General features: G+C 48.6%; 8 protein-coding genes across 8 annotated transcripts; 5 read left to right on the plus strand and 3 right to left on the minus strand.

Annotated features, from left to right (window-relative positions):
- Positions 1 to 227: 227 nt before the first annotated feature.
- Positions 228 to 4,359, minus strand: EDB93DRAFT_467491 (uncharacterized protein). Its single transcript, XM_041456470.1, has 9 exons — positions 3,982 to 4,359; positions 3,859 to 3,930; positions 3,785 to 3,810; positions 3,563 to 3,732; positions 3,309 to 3,513; positions 3,236 to 3,259; positions 2,360 to 3,184; positions 1,374 to 2,308; positions 228 to 1,324 (listed from the first exon to the last, which is right to left on the minus strand). Exons 1-9 carry the CDS (start codon positions 4,257 to 4,259, stop codon positions 398 to 400), a joined length of 3,462 nt encoding a protein of 1,153 aa, XP_041307305.1. The 5' UTR covers positions 4,260 to 4,359; the 3' UTR covers positions 228 to 397.
- Positions 4,360 to 4,408: 49 nt separating this feature from the next.
- Positions 4,409 to 4,753, plus strand: EDB93DRAFT_1086026 (uncharacterized protein; the record flags this gene model as incomplete). The annotated part of the gene is made up of 3 exons (XM_041445952.1): positions 4,409 to 4,490; positions 4,545 to 4,627; positions 4,682 to 4,753. 3 exons carry the CDS (start codon positions 4,409 to 4,411, stop codon positions 4,751 to 4,753), a joined length of 237 nt encoding a protein of 78 aa, XP_041307306.1.
- Positions 4,754 to 6,958: 2,205 nt separating this feature from the next.
- Positions 6,959 to 7,980, minus strand: EDB93DRAFT_1148778 (uncharacterized protein). The gene is made up of 6 exons (XM_041449588.1): positions 7,927 to 7,980; positions 7,682 to 7,874; positions 7,609 to 7,629; positions 7,483 to 7,559; positions 7,407 to 7,426; positions 6,959 to 7,357 (listed from the first exon to the last, which is right to left on the minus strand). Exons 1-6 carry the CDS (start codon positions 7,929 to 7,931, stop codon positions 7,338 to 7,340), a joined length of 336 nt encoding a protein of 111 aa, XP_041307307.1. The 5' UTR covers positions 7,932 to 7,980; the 3' UTR covers positions 6,959 to 7,337.
- EDB93DRAFT_1148780 (Pescadillo N-terminus-domain-containing protein) lies at positions 7,981 to 10,224 on the plus strand. The gene is made up of 5 exons (XM_041449589.1): positions 7,981 to 8,173; positions 8,223 to 8,466; positions 8,514 to 8,775; positions 8,827 to 10,008; positions 10,065 to 10,224. The coding sequence occupies exons 1-5, from the start codon at positions 8,053 to 8,055 to the stop codon at positions 10,131 to 10,133; spliced, it is 1,878 nt and encodes a 625-aa protein (XP_041307308.1). The 5' UTR covers positions 7,981 to 8,052; the 3' UTR covers positions 10,134 to 10,224.
- A 248-nt stretch (positions 10,225 to 10,472) lies between these two features.
- Positions 10,473 to 14,684, plus strand: EDB93DRAFT_1250858 (uncharacterized protein; the record flags this gene model as incomplete). The annotated part of the gene is made up of 5 exons (XM_041453073.1): positions 10,473 to 11,983; positions 12,032 to 12,190; positions 12,477 to 12,657; positions 12,709 to 13,224; positions 13,272 to 14,684. 5 exons carry the CDS (start codon positions 10,473 to 10,475, stop codon positions 14,682 to 14,684), a joined length of 3,780 nt encoding a protein of 1,259 aa, XP_041307309.1.
- Positions 14,685 to 15,014: 330 nt separating this feature from the next.
- EDB93DRAFT_467859 (uncharacterized protein) lies at positions 15,015 to 16,925 on the plus strand. The gene is made up of 3 exons (XM_041456471.1): positions 15,015 to 15,340; positions 15,397 to 16,273; positions 16,337 to 16,925. The coding sequence occupies exons 2-3, from the start codon at positions 15,401 to 15,403 to the stop codon at positions 16,814 to 16,816; spliced, it is 1,353 nt and encodes a 450-aa protein (XP_041307310.1). The 5' UTR covers positions 15,015 to 15,340; positions 15,397 to 15,400; the 3' UTR covers positions 16,817 to 16,925.
- A 70-nt stretch (positions 16,926 to 16,995) lies between these two features.
- On the plus strand, positions 16,996 to 18,970 carry EDB93DRAFT_1148783 (uncharacterized protein). The gene is made up of 7 exons (XM_041449590.1): positions 16,996 to 17,049; positions 17,097 to 17,192; positions 17,244 to 17,516; positions 17,574 to 17,791; positions 17,847 to 17,967; positions 18,018 to 18,505; positions 18,556 to 18,970. The coding sequence occupies exons 1-7, from the start codon at positions 17,035 to 17,037 to the stop codon at positions 18,752 to 18,754; spliced, it is 1,410 nt and encodes a 469-aa protein (XP_041307311.1). The 5' UTR covers positions 16,996 to 17,034; the 3' UTR covers positions 18,755 to 18,970.
- EDB93DRAFT_1321246 (Pkinase-domain-containing protein) lies at positions 18,813 to 20,389 on the minus strand (the record flags this gene model as incomplete). Its single annotated transcript, XM_041454930.1, has 5 exons — positions 19,810 to 20,389; positions 19,474 to 19,758; positions 19,067 to 19,423; positions 18,948 to 19,013; positions 18,813 to 18,894 (listed from the first exon to the last, which is right to left on the minus strand). The coding sequence occupies exons 1-5, from the start codon at positions 20,304 to 20,306 to the stop codon at positions 18,813 to 18,815; spliced, it is 1,287 nt and encodes a 428-aa protein (XP_041307312.1). The 5' UTR covers positions 20,307 to 20,389.
- Positions 20,390 to 20,410: the final 21 nt, after the last annotated feature.

A 20,410-nucleotide genomic window follows, 5' to 3' on the forward strand; every position in this document is an offset into this window, starting at 1 on the left:
ATTTCTGCCCAAATGTAGAACGCCGCGAGAACCATGAGTATTTGTGTTCGCAGCTCCTCCGCATCATAATGATGGTGGCGTTGAATTACTCACGTTTCAGAGGATCAGACCACAGATTTCACTGTCCAGGACAGGTAGTAGGCCTCAATATCGTTCATCGAGGCCAATGATTCACCAGGTCCCAGACGCGGATTAAATAGCCATCCATCGGAGAAGTCTTCAATGCGGCCAAACCCAAAATGGTCAATAATATACGTTTGCAGAGAATCAGAATGAAACATGATGGGCGGACGGTATGAGCACAACTGTTAAACTAACGAGAGAAAAATATCAGGTGAGTCCGAGTGTGAATGAAATATTGGGCGAGGAAGAGACCGTAAGTAGTCCGTAAAATCTCTCACTCCCTTCTTCCTCCGCTCATCAAGAGCGCCATGAGATCGTGGGCGGGCTGGTTGGTTGAGCCAGGCGGACCCTGCTGTTGATAATGGAGAGGAAGCATGTGTGGAGGGATTTGCTGCTGCTGTTGCTGCTGCTGTCTCATGGAGAGCAGAGGCGGCTGGATTTGGGGACCCTGTTGTCCAAAACCTCCGTTGGGACCACGGAGATTACCCGGCATACCGTTAGCACCATTTAACCCCAGAAGCTGGGCTTGCGCAGGGTTAAGACCTCCGGGGTGCATCAGGCCTTGCATGGCATTGTGTCCGTGCAGCTGATGGGTTCCTCCGGGGTGGGGCACACGCATTTGAGGAGCGCCGTTGAAGCCAACACCTCCTGGAGGGAAGTTGTTAAACTGCTGTTGGAGGGCGGCATTACCATGTACCGGACCATGTAGCCCACCAGGGATAGCCATTGCCGAGTTCAAGAATTGAGCAGGCTCATGAGGCGGTCGCCCACCTAAGTTAGCCAAACCAGGTGGCAGGCGTTGAGCTGAAGGCTGCAAAGGATTCGGTGAGGGACCGCCACGGAATTGGGATGATTGGAGAGGTATGCCTCCATTGCGGTTCATGTTTGCCTGATGTAATCCTGGGTACATTTGAGGAGGACCGCGTTGACCACCAAACTGCATAGAATCATCAATGTCAGAGAGCATGGCGCTGTTTTGCCTGTTCCGAGGAGGGGCTGCGGAGCGTAAGCCGGGCACCATGCCATCTGGGACAAAATTTCTGTCGTCAAGACGGCTATCGTATAATGAGTCTAGGCGGGTATGGCCAGGATAGTGCTGGGAGTGGCCAAGTTGGTTTTGAAGATGGTGAAGGTTGGAGGGATGATTGAAATGTGCAGCATCTGATGCCAACGCTTCTGGTAATATATGAGGCCTCTGACCCTAAAACAGATATCAGTGCCAATAACAGGTAGACGGCGATACAACCCACATGTGCCGAATTGCTCAACATGGCAAATATATCTTCCATAGCTCTGGCATCCGGATTACCGGTGGGTATTCCATTGTATCCACTGAGCTCGCCTCTCTGAGCTGATGTTGAGCCGCTCATTGGAGCCTTGCCCATGCCTGGTTGAGAGTCTCTCCCTTTCCCGTCAAAGAACTTCGCAAACCGGCTGCCTTTCGCGGCTGCGAGTCCAGAGTTCAATTGCTCATACGGAACAGAGTGGTTAGGCAAAGGCCCACTAATGGGTACGTCAACCTGTTCGAGGTTCATATGCCCAAAGGCATTACGATCCCCAGGAGGTCCAACAGAAGCTCGACGGAATGCATCCAAAGGCGACAATCCAAGCCCATCCCGAGCTTCCTCAAATGGCGAGAAGCCTCGAGTTGCTCTCACAGCGTCCACATTGTCGTTGTGATGTATAGTTGACAAAGGTCCATTTGAGGGAATGGTAGAGTTGGTTACTGGCGTGCCATTCTTCGACAGAGACACGGGGGAATGTGAACCTGTGTACGAGGGTGGAGTGTGACCTACAGACCCCTGAGGAGTTTTGGAGGCAAAAGAAAGAAGACGACAACCTGGCGGATGAGTAGCGTGAGGAGCTGACGGGACAGTGGTGCTGAGCGCTTCGATAGACGGTTTCGGCAAAGCTTGAGGTGCCGGTACATCAGTAGAGATAGGCTTGGGGAAGAAGCGAGAACCTCCTGGTTTTTCTTTGTCGATATCAGATTCGGGGGCACCTGTTGATACCCCAGGTGCAGTGGAGGATGATGGGGACGATAACATAGACAGGAGCACTCGAGAACCATCGTGAAGAGCTGGCTCAGCCTGTGGTGGAGATGGAGAAGCAGATAACTGCGAAGGAACCGCTTGAGGTGGAAGATAAGTGCGGTGCTCTTCAGTTGCTTCAACCGATGACAGATCTATCCGCGTATTAGTACATCGAGCTTGCCTGAGAGAGAAAACCGACTTGCCGTTTGTAGGAGTAGAGTCCTTGGTTTGTAAAGATGTATCTGCGAGTAATGATGAGCCCGCGAGGGGAGACTGGTCAGCTTTCTTCTTTTGTTCTTCCCGTTTCATCATCAGCTTGAAGAGCTGAATTTCGTCTAGCTGGGGTTCGGATGTATTCGCCTTCCCTTCAAAGTCGCCAGAACGATCACCGTCTTGCGCAGCAGTACCTTGCTCCTTCTGCTCTCTCTCCTTGATCTCTCGCTTGAATACCTGTATGCCATCCAGGTCTCCGGGGGCACGGCCTAAACCGCTGCTGCCAGAAGAAGGGATGTATGTGTCCATCCATGCAGGCTCTTTCTCTCTCTCTTTCTCACGTTCCCTGTCACGATCCTTGCGATCGTCCCTGTCCTTCGCCTCGTCGAGTTTTCTCTCGCGGCCAGCCGCTCGCTTGTTCCGACCATCACGGTCATCGGCGGGGGTCCATCGACGATCCTGACGATCGCCAGCATCCCACGCGGCAGGGCGGTCACGCACCCGGTCCTTATCTCGTTCGCGGTCCCGCTGCTCCCGGTCCCGTCTTGCTGCCATACGCTCATCACGTTTTCCGTCGTCCCTCCAGCGGCGAGGATCGTCCACCTCGGATTCTCGATCCAAGTCACGGTCGTCCCTGTCCTTCCGGATGCCTGCTGTCTCTTTTTGATGGTCATCGCGGTCGCCTCTGCGATCACGATCCCTGTCATCCCGATCACGCCTTGATGATGAAACATCTCGTCGTGAGCGCGAGGAGTCACGGACCCTTGAGCGAGGTCGGTCACGCTCATCTCGGTCGCGCCGAGGGTTATCAGAACCTAGAGGAACTATGAACGGTCATTATATAGAAACAGTAAATTCAGCCTTACGTTCACGACCTGTGCGAGTTGATTCTATTTCGCAAATTAGTGACCTAAATTATAGCTGATGCACGGAACGTACCACGTCTCCAATCTTCGCTCGTCTCACCGTCTTTCTTTTTGGAAGATTCTCGGGAATCCAGCTGACGATTACTCGAAGCTTGCTGCGACTGGGACGCTATTCGAGAGGATGTGCCACCAAGGTGAGGTGCCAAGTCCCTGTCCTTTCCTCGAAGCTGCTGCATGGAAGAAAGAGCACGACGGTCACGGTCGTACTTGTCCGACAACTTGAACAACATATAAGCACTCTGGTGTGCAAGAGCCTGGGCTACTCACATTCCGTAGTCTTTCTTGGCCGTCTTTGACCCGGGAATCACGTTCTTGTTCTCTGTCCGTATCTCTGTCTCTGTCTCGGTCAGTTGCACGAATAGACTGGTGCTTGAAGTTCCCCATTTGCGAGGGCTGCGTGATGGCAGCGCCACGAAAAGAGGGTCGGGAAGCGCCTTCTAATGACACTGATCAGACTGGGTCTCAAGAGAAGGTAATGATGATGCCTACCCCCGTCTTCTGCATCTCTACGAAAGCTGTAATGATGTTAGGCAGGTCTAAATGGTAGTATGAGCAAGCCTCACCGTCGGTCACGAGCATTAGGCTGAGGAAGTGCTTCTGAGTCCTTTTTAAGATTGCCCTGGTCGCTCTCGGTTCTTCAGAGGTAGGATAAGCCACAAGTTCCAGCAATAAGACATAGCACGAACCCAAACCAATCCTTCAAAGCTGGCATGCCAGTCGGAGTACAGACCAAGGGAGATTTATGCAGAAGCAGTAGCTGAAGTCGGGAATACATAACAAAGGGTCGACCATGGATATCATTTTTGTCTTTATTGAGACTGTCAGTAACGGATTCTGGTGATTGAGAAGATGAATTGTCTGGTCGGAGAGAAACTCTGGCCACAGCGTCAGATAAGTTGTCAATAGCACCATCCTCTGGGAAAACAACATCATGGACAGCGACCTGGTTCTCTACACCAGACATTGTGGTGTAAATGAAATGTTGAAAAGACTTGTGAGAGAAGCAAAATCCCAATAGCAATGCCAGCAACGCGGACTTGAAGAGCGGAAAAGCAAAACAGAGCAACTCTAATTCTAGCCACAATTTCCTGTTTGTAGCATTCAAGAGCGCACATGCCAGATTTTGGTCTCAAGTATTTCATTTTGCAGCAGAGAGTTATCCACCTGTACCGTCATGCTATAAGAGCATCCAAATGTGCGCTATCATGTTTTCTAAAGAAGAATTACTACATCTCATTGCCATCATCAGACATACCTGACCCACAGGCAAGGTCGGAGACCATCGCCTGGTTTCGCAGCGAAATCGAGCGCAACAAATGGCTGACGGACGTGGTGAGTTAATCTTATTCTTCATGATTCACGCCTCTGGCACTCATCGTAGGTTAGGTTGTCATAGAGGAAAAAATTACCATGGCTCGTCGAGAAATTCGGCAAATACTTCCAACATCACAACCTTGATCAGGCACAATAGGTCACAAGAGACTGTTGCGATGGCAAGCCTCCTAAAGTTTTCACAGACGCGGAAGTTCCTTCGTTGCAAGCAACAGGATATCATGCATATACGAGGACGAGGACGACTTTAAGTCCAGTCAGGACAGGAAGGATCAAATACGAACTGTCCACACTCTTCTCAATCCGGTGTCAAAAACGACTTGAAAACATCACATCCTCGTGACAATGAAGGTGTATTGTTTATAAACTCTCGTTCATATCGTCACAAGAGGCGAGCATTAACAGTAACGCGATACCAATAAAAAGAACAGCTCACCCCACTATGCGGGACTGCCTCACTGATTGAACTTTGCTTTCTGCTGTCTGCTTTCGGTTTGTGATAAGGTTTTATCTGCAACCTGATTGCCTTCAACCCAAGAATGTACCAAGATAAGTATAAACGATATCCATTCCACTTGCTTACTCGCTCAGGATATCCTATAAAATTGTTGCTAAGAGTCCTTTCAAGTTCGCAGTTCGGTGTTCAAGCTTCACCCCACTATGCTCGGAACTGAATTTAGCGTTCATCTTTGCAGTCGATAAACCAGACATGACTTGAGTGGTGTGGGTATTCTCAAATGTGCCTGTAGCAGGATACTCTCTTCACAGCGACGGCCACTCTCCTAGGGTACCGGACATCGTGGTCACTAAAGCCTTGAACTTCCAACGAGCGCTAGGAACGAGTGGAACATTCACGATACCGACCCCTGAGTTGGTCGAATTTTGACCTTACGGAGTTGTACGCGACAGGGAGAAGCAACGCGATGCAGTTTCTCGCGATCTTGAAGGGCCCAATGTGCGGTAATATGTAGGGTTCTCCTTGAATAGCATGATCGTGATCAAGGCTGACCTTTCACCAGGAACAAATTTACATAAAGAAAAATATCTGTGGGACATTAATTGCAGGGAAGGGTTCTAACCCGTATAATATTTTGTACCTGCATAATTCCCAAATACTCCCTAGACCGCAGGAAGTCTTCAACTGTCTGATGCTGCCCACACTTCTTTCACAGTACATTGAAACAGCCGAAGATGCCGATCAGATGCTGGAACAGCTTGCAACTGTCCCCTTGCGATGACTACAGCTATATCGAGCGAATCTAACAGTGTCGAAATGATGTCCGCCATTCACAGGGGGCCGCAGGTGCGATTGTTGGACAAACATTGCTTGTTCATCATCAACCCCAAGCTTACTGGCCGAGAGGTCTACTTGCGTCGATCCTTCGAAGCTCCCATCTCACTTAGACTCGATATGTGCCGGGGCCTGGGCCAGATCTTTCATATGAGTCTCAGAATATCCAACAAGCTCCGTTTTGCCACCGTTTCCGGTGTCGTCTTCTTCATGACGACGAGCTTGCATCGTTTGACATCCGTCATGTTCTATTACTACTTGTATGATTTGGTTGATCTGTGTTTTGTACGACCCATTCGAATACAATCATGCCCAGATACATATTCTCGGAGGTTACAACTGCAGGTGTACGAGAAACCAGAATTTCTGCCTTCGTTAGAGAGGCAAAGAAAGGGGCAATTATCCGCACGTCAAAAGACATCGCGAGCAGGAAGTCCCTCGATATCTGGGGCTTGCTCCGACACTACACCACGTCATCCTAAAAATCACTAAAAATCAGATGCTTGTAGAGGAGATATGAATCTATGACAAAGCAAATTTTAGAAAAAAAGGGTGATATGGTTGAGGAGCTACCAAGTTTTGCTGAAAGTTTTGCATATCTTAGATTCCTAGGACATGACGTTGATCATCAACACGTGGTTACCTTACGGTTCGCCAATTAAAGCGAACAATGGCAACTGATCCTGGCTGCTTCTTGCCCAAAGATCCAATTGGAACCCAAAGTATATTTGTACCCTTAACCGGTGCAGCAAGCTGGCACGCTCCAGAAGTGGTAACGCTTGAAAGCTTTGCATTCTACAAAAGTCAACGTATTTCAGTAATCTGGTCAGAGCTGTTGATTAGCCGGAAGTTACGGACGTGTCGCTTTCAACGGCAAATGATGATGAAAGCTGACATGACGCACTCTTTTCGAGTAATGTGTCGTTGAACAACCCGATATATGCTGCGCTAAAGAAATGGATCAAGAGGTTGTATAGCGAACCTCAGCGGCCAGCTCTCTGGTAATTTCGTATAGCTCACACGTCGGGTACAGTCGACAGGTCAGTTTGGCAGCATCATCATGGTCTAGAGCCAATGAATAGACGTCCCTTCTCATTTCGGGTATTCGGGAAGAGCTGTTCACGCGTAGATCAGCCTCTATATTGATCCAGAGGTTATAATTCAAAAATGTTTGGGGCAACACAGTTAGATTGCTCTGAGCGCAGGTCCGGCGCGCTCAAAGCGCTACAGGGAGTATATTTTTTAAGTGGAGCGAACCATACAAACAACAAAGATACCCAAATTATGTCAATATAATGCTTAAGGACATGCGACAATTACATCGGTACCATGCTCCGCGGTATACATGGAGTAGAACCGCATAAGGAACGAGATGGGCCGCAGAGCGCCCTCGGCCATGGCAGACTGTTCAATGTCGATCTAAGCTTGATTGCGCAGAACTAAGAACGTGATCAAAAAGAGAAAATATTTCAGAGTGTCTTCACTTACTAAGAATTACCGAGTCTCCGCTGACAGATCACAATCATCACCCTGCTGAAATAGCATATACGAGTATATCACTCACCGCAAGAACATCTTGCTGATAAACCGATCCTTGTTGACTGGCTTCTTGTTCTTACCCTTTGGAACTTCGGTCCACATCTGCATCGTAGTTCAGCACGACTTCTGTTTGCGATGGACTAAAACAGACCTCTTTGACGTTTTCGAGTACCTACAGAACAACAACTTTAGAACTTGTAGAAAAATACTGAATGATGACGCACCATATTACTGTGACGATCAAAGGCCTTTACACGAGCGAGAAGCTTTTTGTTATTTCGCAAAGAAATGAGGACTTGGGCATGGTTGCGGACTGCCTGTTGCAGAACTGAAAGGGGCCCCTGGCTGATTTCGTGCTCTTCCAACTGACGCAGCTGCGCCTCGTCAAGTTCTGATTTTGGTACATGCACGTATTGACTGGAAAGTGATCAGGTAAAATTATCTGGATGCCTTGAGCCTTGTCACCTACCTCATGATTGCTTGTAAGGAGCGTTTGTTTGTGAAGGCCAAACAAACGATCGAAAATCAGTTGTAAATCTGAAAAGTATCATTGCATCAAGCTTTTGCAAGAAATAGCTCAAAAATCCCGTCCGCCATGGGTCGATTGAAACAAAAAGGAAAAGCTGGTGCAGCAAAAGCCTATGTTACACGGTCATCTGCTGTGAAAAAACTTCAGTGCTCTCTGGCCGACTTTCGTCGACTATGTATCCTCAAAGGTGCGTCGTTTTACTTGTCTCACAGACTTAATCCATTAAAGTTGTATAGGAATATTTCCTCGTGAGCCCAAACATAAGAAACGGGCAAACAAGGGATCAACAGCACCGACGTCATTTTACTATGCGAAAGATATCGCTTACCTCGCTCACGAGCCAGTACTCAATAAGCTGAGGGAGCACAAAGCCTTCGCGAAAAAAATATCTCGAGCACTTGGACGAGGAGAGTGGTCAACTGCGAAGAACTTGGAGGATAATAAACCCGTGTACCGACTGGATCATATCATCAAAGAGAGGTATGCAACGCAGGGGATCTTGAAAGGTATTAGCTGATTGAGTTTAGGTACCCATCATTTATCGACGCAGTACGAGACATTGATGATGCGCTTTGCATGATCCATCTTTTTGCATCTCTCCCTTCGAATCCTCGGGTGTCGCCCGCTCTCATCGAAAACTGTGCCCGTTTAACTGCAGAGTGGCAGTTATATGTCATGCATACGCGGTCGCTGCGAAATGTTTTCTTGTCTATCAAGGGTATATACTACCAGGCAGAAGTGATGGATCAAAATGTAACCTGGCTCGTACCGTATCAGTTCCCTCAGAACGTGAGCTATCTTCTTGAATCTGTGTCTTTGTTCCTCACACATTCCACTCAGATACCATCCGACGTGGATGTCCGTGTTATGCTTACTTTCCTTGAACTGTACCAGACATTACTTGGGTTTGTGTTTTTCAAGTTATATACGGACGCTGGACTTGTATATCCGCCACCCTTGGACTCTGGCAGGGACGAATCTGGAGCTGGTATTGGAGCGTTCAGTCTCCGACCAGCGAACCCTAGCCCAGCTACTGGAGCACCGAAGAGCGATATTCTCAAGGTATCCAGCAAGGAAGTCAGGCAGACCATCAAGACCATCACTGCAGAAGCATCTTCAGCGCCTCCTACTGACGTAGATATTGATCGCATTGATCAAACCGATTCCTTGCCCGATGCCGCTGAAGAGGAATTTATGCCGCAAGCCTCAAAGTCTGATCTTGATGTACCGTCGTCGCTCCCTACGCTTCTCTCACTCTCATCCTTACCAAAACCATCATCGACAAACATATTTGCCCCATATACTTTCTGGCTATCGCGCGAATCATCACGATCAATATTCGAGTTCCTCATACGGTCTTTTGGCGGTCGTATAGGCTGGCCTGTCTCATCAGGAGGTGGTTCGCCGTTTACAGAGGATGACGAAGCAATCACACACGTTATTATTGACAGGCCTGCTGCCAATGTTGGTACAGCCCAGGAACGAGAACTTCGTAGACGAAGGAAGTATGTACAACCTCAGTGGGTGGTTGATTGCATCAACGCTGGTAAAATCCTGCTCGAGGATCTTTATGCCCAAGGAAAGACACTTCCACCCCACCTATCACCATTTGGCGAACGAGATGGAGCATATGACCCAACCATTGGCCTGGCGAATGTCGAGGAATCGTTGATCGAAGTTGATGGTGCTGAACTCAGCGAGGACAGTCAGGAGGTCGAAGACGTGGAGATGGGATCGGAATTAGGGGGAGATGTAAAACCAATGGCTGCCTTGGTAGTGGCTACTGCAGACGACCCAGAGGCCTTGCGTGCGGCGGAGCTTGCGGCAGAAGCAGCAGGGGTCGACTACGGCACATTCGAGAAGGAAGTACAAAAGAAACAGAAACAGAAACAGCAGAAGCACAAGGAAGACGCTGTTGTCGATGGCGGTGGTGAACAAGATATGAACAAGATCCTGATGAGCAAACGTAAGCGCCAGTTGTATGAAAGGATGAAATACGGGGAGAAAAAACGAGCTACTGAGGTCCGTGCTTGGCGTTATACAATGAGGTTTTGTGTTCTAATCCCACAGTTCCACAGCACGCCAAACTCGAAGAAAGGAGGGCGAATATCGAAAAGGACAGACGAAGGAAGGCCAGGGCATCATGATATTTGTCGTAGTCTTGAGCTTGTCGCATGGTGTTCCAATTGCTACCGTTATGTACTTGCGCTGGAAATATACACTGAATCCCACGAAAAAGTATTAGCTCATATCGTCTAAAATTAGTGGCGGAAGAGAGGAATGAAAGTTCGTTGGTGTGAGCTAATTAGCTCTTAGAAATCACGTTCGTGCCGGTGAGCGCGACTGACGCCCATGCCCACAATTTTCGATTTACCTTCTTTCCACTAAAACTGGCATCGTTGTTGCGGTACTTATCATCAACCGGTCACTAGATCTCATCACAGCCACTTGCTAGTAGAGGTTTAACCAAGCCTGGAAGTTCCAGCATGGTTGGCTTTCTGGGCGCAGGAAGTAGGAATTCCCCAGCAACTGATATCAGCCATCCTGATACTACTCTGAACCCGCCGCCCCATGCTAATGGAAGTGCTGCTCGCGTCTTCGACAAGTCTGCACCCAATCAATCAGCCGGCCACCAATCTCAGAGTACTAGTGACAACAGTCATGGTCCCTTTCGTTTCTTTTCGCTTCCTCACTGGACACGAAAGGTACTACCTACCACCGTATCTGCTCGCCGGAGTCTAGCTGGTATGCCCTCTGATGAACTCGGCGTCATTGGGAGAAACTCCTTAAAGCTTATGCTGGATAAGGAGCTCCCGCCCACGCCTCCGATTCAAAGAGTAGCGGGCAATCCCGACTCCGTAGAAACGTCCTTGGACGCATTCTCCCCCATATCCACAAACAGATCCGCCCCCTCACCTACCTTACCAACAGCAAACACATCTCCAACTTCCGCTGAACCCAGACCTACACAGCCAATGCTATATTTCGATGTACATCATAATGATGTTTCCCGCGGAGTGAATACAGTGTCTTTTGTCACTAATTCACCTATGGGCATCGACCAGCGCAACTCGACCCCCCCGCTACGACACACCAGAAGTACTCAATCATTCCTTTCACATAAACAGACAGACCGGTCAACACAGCCTCTCGACGATGCAGATAGAGTTCGCGGTTTTTCTTTCGGCCAGAGGTTATCTAGTTCCAGACGAAAAGATACGGAACCACCACCGACTGGTGAAAACGACAAAGCATCATCTGTTCGTCGGGTATCGACCAAATCTTCGCAGCAGCTGCTTTCAGTTCCGTTTGATCCTCTCTCCCTACCAGCATTGCAGACATCACCATTCCACATAGACTTCCATTCGGACACTCCTGCATCTTCTCGGCAGCCACCGAAACGATCCGCTTCAAGATTAACACGAAGTCACTCAGAGAAGTTCTCCAGACGTTCGTCCCCCTCCAACTCCGAAGCACCTGCATTACCCAGTATTCTATCAGCATTTGATTTGTCCCAGCATCATTCAACGACTGCCGATCCAGCAATTCCTTCGCATCAACCACCCTGTCCCAAGCTGCGCCGCCCCTTGACTGCCGATTCCGTTCGTTCACGCACTCGTTCATTTTTTACTCTATCTCCACAGACAACATCCGGTCCTTCCACACATACCCCACACTTTCGAAACGCACACGCAAATCTCACCTCGTCTACCTCCGCCAATGATGTAAATAATCGACCACGTTCTGCTACGAATCCACCTCTCCTGCACAGGCTTTCGATCAATTTTTTTGCAGCATCCACTGCATCAACAAAATCCGGGACAGTTTCCGGCAGTACCATAATTGCTTCGCCAGTTTCTCGATCCCGTCCCCAACTGCTCTCATCGGTACCATCCGAGGAGCTGAGACCTCAGCAGGACGAGTTACCCGAGGCTTTCCTGCAGAGACTTTCCTCTCTTGTTGGTAAAGCTGATATTGCGGGGTTGTTGGGATCAAGGTACATGACATCACTTACCACATTCCACCATTCTAAGTTGATCCTCAGTGCGGAAGCCAAGTATGTAACTGCCCTCAAACTTTACATCGGGAAGTTCTCTTTTACTGGAGATCCTCTGGATGTTGCTCTGCGTCGGCTTTTGATGCACATTGGTCTTCCCCGGGAAACACAGCAAATCGATAGGGTGATTGAAGCTTTTGCAAAGCGGTACGTCGAGTGTAACCCAGATATATTTATGTACCGATGGTAAGCACGAATTCTCCTACGTATTAGCAGTGGACCTGTACTCATTGGACTGTATTAGATATCCCATACATTCTCGCCTTCAGTCTCATCATGCTTCACACAGATGCATTCAACAAATCCAATAAGCGCAAGATGACGAAAGTTGACTATCAGAAAAACACGGCTATCTCAGGAGTTATACCCGAAGTGCTGGATGTATGTTGTAAATCGACCATTTTCACCCCTCAGAACTGATGCGTGTCCTCAGTGCTTCTATGATAATATTGTTTTCGCTCCTTTCATATATCGAGGACCCTATGGATCCCCCTCGGCTATCAATTGATGGCAGTCTTTCGCGACCTCCTACTTCCGCTGGAGTTCCAATGACACCAATAGGAGGTACTCTGCTGAGCAGACCAAAAATTGATCCATATTATCTCATCACCAATGTAAGCAGTCTCACCTTCTCAATACACTGTTAATGACACTTTGGATTGAAGCACTTACTCGATTCGCTCCGCGTGAATGTTGAACAGCACATACCCTTAGACAACCCATACTGTTGGAAGGGAACAAAGGGCTCCTGGAATAATGACGAACTTTGGTCTGCCTTTGACCAAGGAGATGCGATAGAGATCACTTGCTTTGAACAGAATCGCTTGCCTTCTGGGTTGTTCGGCCTCGGCGTCTCTAGTCCATCACTTATGGGAACAAACGCACTTCCTGGTTTCTTACCACCCCAGAAAGAAACTTGGCGGCTCAAGCTGTCGAAAGTTTCTGTTTTGAACCGCAAAGACGAGATCTTGGAAGGTGGTAAAAAACCCTCGAACCGCAAGTGGAAGTCGTTTGGTGTTGCTTTGACGACTTCGCAAGTTCTTATTTTTCGCGATCCATCATGGGCTGCCACTTTTCTGTCATCCTCAGATTGTTCCAGAAGTTCAACCATGCATTGCAAACCCGATGAAGTTTTGTCAGTGAAGGACGCACTCGCTGTATTCGATCGGTCATATCAAAAGGTATTTTTATTTTCATTACTCTTCCGTGTATGCTAACGTTTCTGCAGCATTCAAACACTTTTCGCCTGGCCCTCGCTGATGGACGCCAGATCTTGTTTCAGGCTTCAAGTGAAGTGGAGGTCAATCAATGGGTTTCGCGTATCAACTATGCTAGTGCTTTCAAGTCTGCTGGTATACGAATGCGTCCCCCTGGCATGACAGGCAGGGAGGTGACGCTAACTGGGGTGGCTGCTGCACAATCATATCTCCAAGACTTACGGGTAGTGCGGCAATCCCAGCCCAAAATTCGATCATGGGGCTCTCGAAGCTCACTCATCCGTGACACCAAGTCGGCCGGAGAAAGTACAGAAGATATTGGCGAGCGATTAAACCCAGAGGGACTTGAAGCTCGGCATGATATCACCCATGAGCCTCCTGCCGTGCGTGAGATAGAGGGAGCATCCCAATTCAAAGCTACTTTCGACAAAGTGAAAGCGCAATTGGCTGCTGCCCGGCTCAGTCTGGGTGATCAGTCATTGTCCTCGAATGACGTCCTTGATGTTGCTGTTCCTTGCCCTGCGCATCGCCCTTCCCTGACATCCGACGGCAATCCCTTTCCACAAAGCAATCGCACTATCCTCCTCCAATCCACTATCGGCGATCTCGAAGATCGGATTTGTATAGCACAGCCACTTCTCGAAACGAAGATGCACTTCGCTCGCAACATAGCAATTTTGACACCCTTCCAACGGTCAACGCGAGATCGGCTTCAAGATGCAGTACAAAATGTAGCAAAGCAAGTCTGCCAGTTGCGTCTGGAGATTGCTAGGCTCATTTGTCACCGCAATGTCCTGCTAAATGATGTTGCAGCAGAAGAGCGAGGGTTCACGCAGGCTGCTACAGTTGCTTTGAACGCAGCCATGGATACTTTGCAGAGTCGAGGACAATGCATCCCTGGGCCGGTACCCCATGATGGACCGCTGGACGTGTCGTTGCCGCAATCATCTTCCAAGGCCATACCTAATTCTTTGGAGCCCTCCATCGACGAGTCCTTCCGGTCTGCTCTAGACTTTGGTCCAGACTGGCCGACCAACTACACATTTTCTGTGTCAAACGTCTTAGAGACACCGAAGATCACGGATTCCCCTCTCACTGAAGGGGAAGGCTCAGGATACCCGTTCCTAGAGGCTGACACCAGTTTCTCGGAGTCTCGGAAGGCTCATTCTATTCGGAGCTCTCTAGAGTTATCCGTGCAAGACAGCAGCACTCCCCATTCTATCTACGAGAAGTTTTACACAGCGCAAGAGTCGCCTGAAGAACAAGCTGAGGAATGGAACAAGACTCGAGCAGCGAAACGTGTTTCGCTGGTAAAATTACCCCCAGACATTCGACTGTCGGCGATGTTTGGCAAGACTCAACGGAATGGTTGTAATGATCTGATGATATCCACGGTGACCCGGGAGGATTCTTCTTTTGGATAGTTCCTTTTCGCATTGAATTTCGGACAATCTATACTCGCCTACTACTACGTTATATCACTTGAATTGTGCCGCGTATTGCATTATTTTGAGCTTTTGTTACAGGCCAGACTAGTACGTTCTACAGGTGCTTACGATCATGATGCGAACTCGTCGCGGCCGGTGGGTAACGGATAGCATAGCTGTACTAGGCCAAGACTTCCTGGGTTGCCACGCGGGGTGGCCGTCGGTGCCAGTCCCTGGTCTTACGAACCTTACGAATCACTACTGCAGCCCTGTCGCCTGGGCAGGGGATCATCCGACAGAGACACGCCACATCATGTGTGAAGTGATCAAGACATGTAGCTCAAAAGCATGCCGGGTTGAGGTCCGTGTTGAACCAGTTCGGCCCGGGACTCCAGGAACTGGTTCTACCGCAAGCTATTCGTTGTGATACATTTCACGGAGGTTTGCATGAGAAATTTTCATCCAGAGTAGCAATATTGACGTTATTAGCTGTGTACATGCCACCGGGCCACAGGCACTCTTGGTAACCCTGCGAGCTGTCAACAGATTCTTACGGTCGCCGTCTGTCGTTTATTAACAACCCCAACTCGAAACCTACATTCTGTTGCTAATTTATTGCGCGAAGTGGACCTTGTGGTTTTCACTGTTCACAAGTGAGTATGCTGCCCCTCTCACTATTCGCTCGTTGTCTGATTAATGTCGTGTATAGTATCATGCCAGTCCAGCCAGGGGAACATGTTTCTACTCGACTCCCTGTAGAGCTTCAGCACCGTATATCACAGAACGGCACGCGTCCCAGACCAGCTGCAACTGCCAAACCACTCCCCCCCTCTCAACTCGATACCATTCCGCAAGCTGAATCACAGACAATCTGTGACGGCCCCTTTTCTACTGCTGCAAAGCTGAACCAAGTATTTTCTCTTCCTCGACTGGGTACGAATACCAACAAGTCGAGGAATATTATTCCAGTGATCCCCACTGCATGCGATCCCATCGCTGTTGGCAGTCGCAGAAAACGATTGGTTCGACATCCCTCGCGACGTTTATCGTCGATGTCAATTTTCGCTCAGACATCCTCATCGCAGCATGCCACTAGTACGCTGCCTCGACCACCTTCGATGTGCATGACAGACATAGCACCAAAGAGGCCCGCAAATAAATCATCCATTTCACTCGCAGTCTCTTTTGAAGACGAAACAGACGATGAAAGCGATGATACGGCGGTACATCATCGGAAAATAAGGCAACTGCAGATGGCCAGGTTGGCTAAACTTACCCGTCACTTGGGCGAGGAAGTTCCGCCCGAGTTGGTTTTATCCTCCACACTCCCAACAAATATAGCCGATTCCAGGAGTATAAGAGGATGTCTGTCGATAAATTCAAGTAATCACCACCAGAGATGGTGGAGTTTGGACCCCACAGCACACTCCCAATCAGCATCAGCACTTCCAAGCTCGTGCAAGCTAAGGAAGAGTAGGTCACTACGTGATAGAGAAGGCGTTTCGCGACTGCAAACTTACAGTAAGCATGCCGTCAATGTCGTTGACGGAAAGCTCCCATATGCTTTGCACTTTCCACATGCAGAGGTTTGTAATTCGCTTCAATTTTTTTTTTCTTTCAGAAAATAAGGTTGATCCGCAATTTTACAGGCAAATTTCCCTGAACGTTCTCAACCCTCGGACTGTATCGCGACTGTTCGATGCGGACCCGATGATGTTGATCATTCGCTGATGTTGACTCCGGAGGTTCCCTGTGGTTCTCAGACTTCCTTACATTCCCCACCTGCTGCATTGTTACTACTCACATCGACACCTGAGCGATCGCAATTTTACGTGAACCCGGTCACGGCCGAGTTGGACCTTGACAACATCTCGAATATGGGGCACAGAGAAGAAAAACCAGACAGGTTTCTTGGCGTTGGCATCAATCCCCAGTCAATATCTTTAACAAATCCATCACTATACGAGATCCGTCACTCCCTAGAACACATTCCCTCATACCCTGAAGTCAACGTGCAAATCAACAAAAGGATCAGTTTCTGGCGGAAGAAATTCGGGAAGGGTATGGTGCAGAGCATTAATCCTGACGAGGTTGCGAAGCAGCTGAGGGAGATGAAAGCTTCTACGTGACAAACTGAACATTTAATGTAAAGCTCTTAAAGTTAATAGTTTGTGCTTTCTAGTCTACAATACTTGCCTACGGGTAGCTTATATAATATCACTTCATGATAAGACCCACCTGAGTGACGCACGGTCACAGATTGCCTTTTAAACTCAGTTGGCCCTAGTAACCCTAACCTCAATCGAGGGTTTTCTTAACGCCACTCCTCTCTAGTGTCAGCCAGTCAATGCCCATCGTTATGGTAGGCAAATAACATCATCTTCATACCCCTCTGACCCCGCATTCTAGCCCATATTCCAGGATGCTAATGGTCTCGCCATCAAGTTCTTCATTCAGAAAGATATCGCTCAGGAAATTCAGGCTGAGCTGTGTGAAGTTGTAGCTGTGAGTTGTGGCATCTCAGTGTCTAGTATAAGTAGTCTAATTTGATTTCAGTCATTAGGTGGTCGCGTCGAAGCAAAGGTTCCAAGACAGGGATATGTACTGGTTCAGCCTGGTACTGCGGAGGAAGAGCGTCTTCGCCTGTGCTGGATGGCGCAGGATCGACCACAACGCCATTTCGTGCCGTACACATACGTGGAAGCCTGCAAGATTGCGGGCATGCAGTTGAAGCAGATCTTTGTGGAAAATGGCTTGCCTGTTAAGATGCACATCCACGCTAGCATTGCTAATATCAATGCTCGCACAACTTTAAGTCAGAGAATCATGGTGAGCGGTGTTCCGCAACCACGTATTCATGAGCTCACCATGCCGACTTTCTTTCAGCATTCAGGGGGCGACCCTACTTCATCTCCGCAGTCTGCTAAGATTATTCTTGCAGACCCTAACACAGAAGTCTTTCAGCATCTTGTCAAGACATACCAAGGGATTCCGGATAAACATGTCGAATCGTACTTGTGGGTAAAGAAATGTGTTGAAAAGGGCTCTCTTGTATACACCCCTCTCATCTACAAGAACCCTGGCGGTCGACGTCCTGGGGAAGAGTACGTATATCTCACTCGCTTCACAGGCAGAGCATAAACCGACGGGTCCCCCTAGGAGAACACCATTTACTGAAGACGACGAACAGCGTTTATGTGAATGGATTGCGGCAAAGATACCATACAAGCAGACAGGGGGGAGAACTGGAAATAGGCTCTATCAACAACTGTGTGAAATGGTGAACCCTCTCTATTGCTACCTCGGGATGTGCATGCTCACGATGATCAGATTGCGGACCCAGAATACGCATGGGTTTCGCGTCATACATGGCAATCTTGGCGCGAGCGCTACAAGAAGAATGCCGTGCGGTTAGATACCATGATCGCTCAAATCGTTGACCAGAAGAAGCCAGTTCCTGGAGAGCAGGGGCAGTATGGCTACGTGCGGCAAGATGAAGAAAACAACAAACGCCCCAGGAAGAAACGCGTCAAACCTGCAGAACAGAATTTGCATAAACAGGAAATGATAATTGGCGGCATCAACGGTAATGGCGCTGAAGTACCTGTGATTGTGTTCGACGCGTCACCGGTTGATCCAGGACCGTCTACGTCAAGAGCTTTCATTCGAAGCAGCCCCGTAGAGGAAGAACTAGAGGATGGTGAAGATAGCGAAGAGTGGGCAGTCCGCATCGGCAATGAACCACCTCCAAAGTGGGGGAAGCGACCCGCCAGTGAAGAAAGTGAAGCACGGAACCCTCGTAAGAGAATGAAGTCCAAGTGCGTAGTCATAACAGTTATTGAATATCAGGAGCTCATGAATTTTTCAGTGATACAGATTCTGTTCCGGGGACTTTGTTGGACTCTGGCGTCCATCTCATTGACCGGACGTTACAAGAAATAGCCACGGAGTACAGGTTTACACTTGAAGAGGTTAAAGAGTTTTATGACCAGTGTGGAGAAATGGAGCGCACGAAGAATCGATTCCAAAAGATGCGACAGATATTGTCAAATATTGGAGAGTCATAACAACCCATAATAATTAATTTTACGAGTATATTTAATATCGTACTGCAATATGTTTCTTCTACGGCAGATCGACTTCAGCAAGAAGTTTGTAGTCTACTGCCCGTACGGGTGCTGATGGACTGTCGAAAGGCTTTCGGCGTCTATAATGTTGGAGTTTAACATAGTGCCAACATACGCAGTCCTACATACGCACCTCTCGCCTGCAGCAGCGGATGGAAAAGAACCAAATAGATCCGGATGTTTCGGTAGTGGGGATTCACTTCATTTGCTCGTGTCAGCTTGCGAATGTACAGGAGATAAAATATGTTTGACCTGAAATACGGATGGTGTACAGCCTCTTCAGCACTGATACGTTGTTCTGGGTCGTAGGTGAGTAGCGACGCAAGCAGGTCGATGCCAGCGGTTGTCATGTGATGAAAACGCTGACGAAATTGATGTGCTTGAGGCGAGGGAAGAGTGATAGTTTTTGCCAAGGGAAGAGTGGAGTAGTCGGGCCAAGATAAACTAGTGGGGGGTCCAAGAAGCTTGAAGATCATGGAAAGAAGTTCTATTTCGTTTTTTGCTTGAAACACGGGTTCCTTTAGGAGGAGTTCAGCGAAAATGCACCCCACGGACCACATGTCGATAGCAGTCGAATATGTTGTAGCTCCCATGAGAATTTCAGGAGCCCTTGAGGGATGCGTCATCTGCGATGATGATGTTGAAAACAATTGACATACCGATACCATAGTGTCACGACAAGCTGTGTCAGACCACCGACACCCACAGGGTCTCCGTACCGTCTCGCAAGGCCAAAATCAGCAACTTTGATGGTTCCACGGTTATTCATGAGCAGGTTGCTGGTCTTTAAGTCGCGATGGAGTATCCAGTTGGAATGGCAGTGTGCGACGGCGGACAGCAGTTGAAGCATGAGAGTCTTGATCTCGGATTGTAGGAAGGGCGAAGGCATGAGTGTCAGAAGAGTTTTTAGATCATGCTCGATAAAGTCCATCACTACGAATACTCTGGCATGTGGGCGTGGTGATGTTGTGATATTACCGAGAAGCTTTACTCACTGAGTCAAAGTATCTCCGACCACAACTTCTCTGATTCGTACCACATTATCATGATGGCATGACATGAGGGCATTGATTTCACGTAGGGCAGTAATAGGAAACCCGTTTTTCTCCTCGTCAAGTTTCAATTTCTTCAGTGCTACGATATCGCCTGTTTCCTTATCCTTCGCCCTGAAGACAACGCCGTAAGACCCTTCCTCGATCTGATTGAGTCTTTCATAACAGTAAACTGAACGAGATGGTTGTATTGATGGATGATGAGTTCGAGGAGGAACATAGATACTATGTAATGGGCGGGAAGGACGACCAATGGAAGCAGGATGCGACTCTGAACGCACGGGACTAGGTGGACGCGCACCACCAGACCTAGTCCTTGCGGGGCGTTTCGATGACTGCTGTTGTTGGCGAATTGCCATGTCTTCTGGATCTTCCTCATCCCATTTCGATCTTTTGCGCGGTGTTGATGTCGAGGATGTTGATTCTGATGCCATTGCCATGCTTTGCCGCCACAGCAGTGTGTGGGCTGTGGGCCTGCGGCACAGTGAGAGAACATTAGCACGTGACACCCCAATCAGTTGCTCCCTTTCACTCCTGTCAGTAC

This window comes from Suillus bovinus (assembly GCF_016758785.1).
Source record: "Suillus bovinus strain UH-Sbo-P2 chromosome Unknown EDB93scaffold_31, whole genome shotgun sequence".
In the NCBI taxonomy this organism is placed as follows: domain Eukaryota; kingdom Fungi; phylum Basidiomycota; class Agaricomycetes; order Boletales; family Suillaceae; genus Suillus; species Suillus bovinus.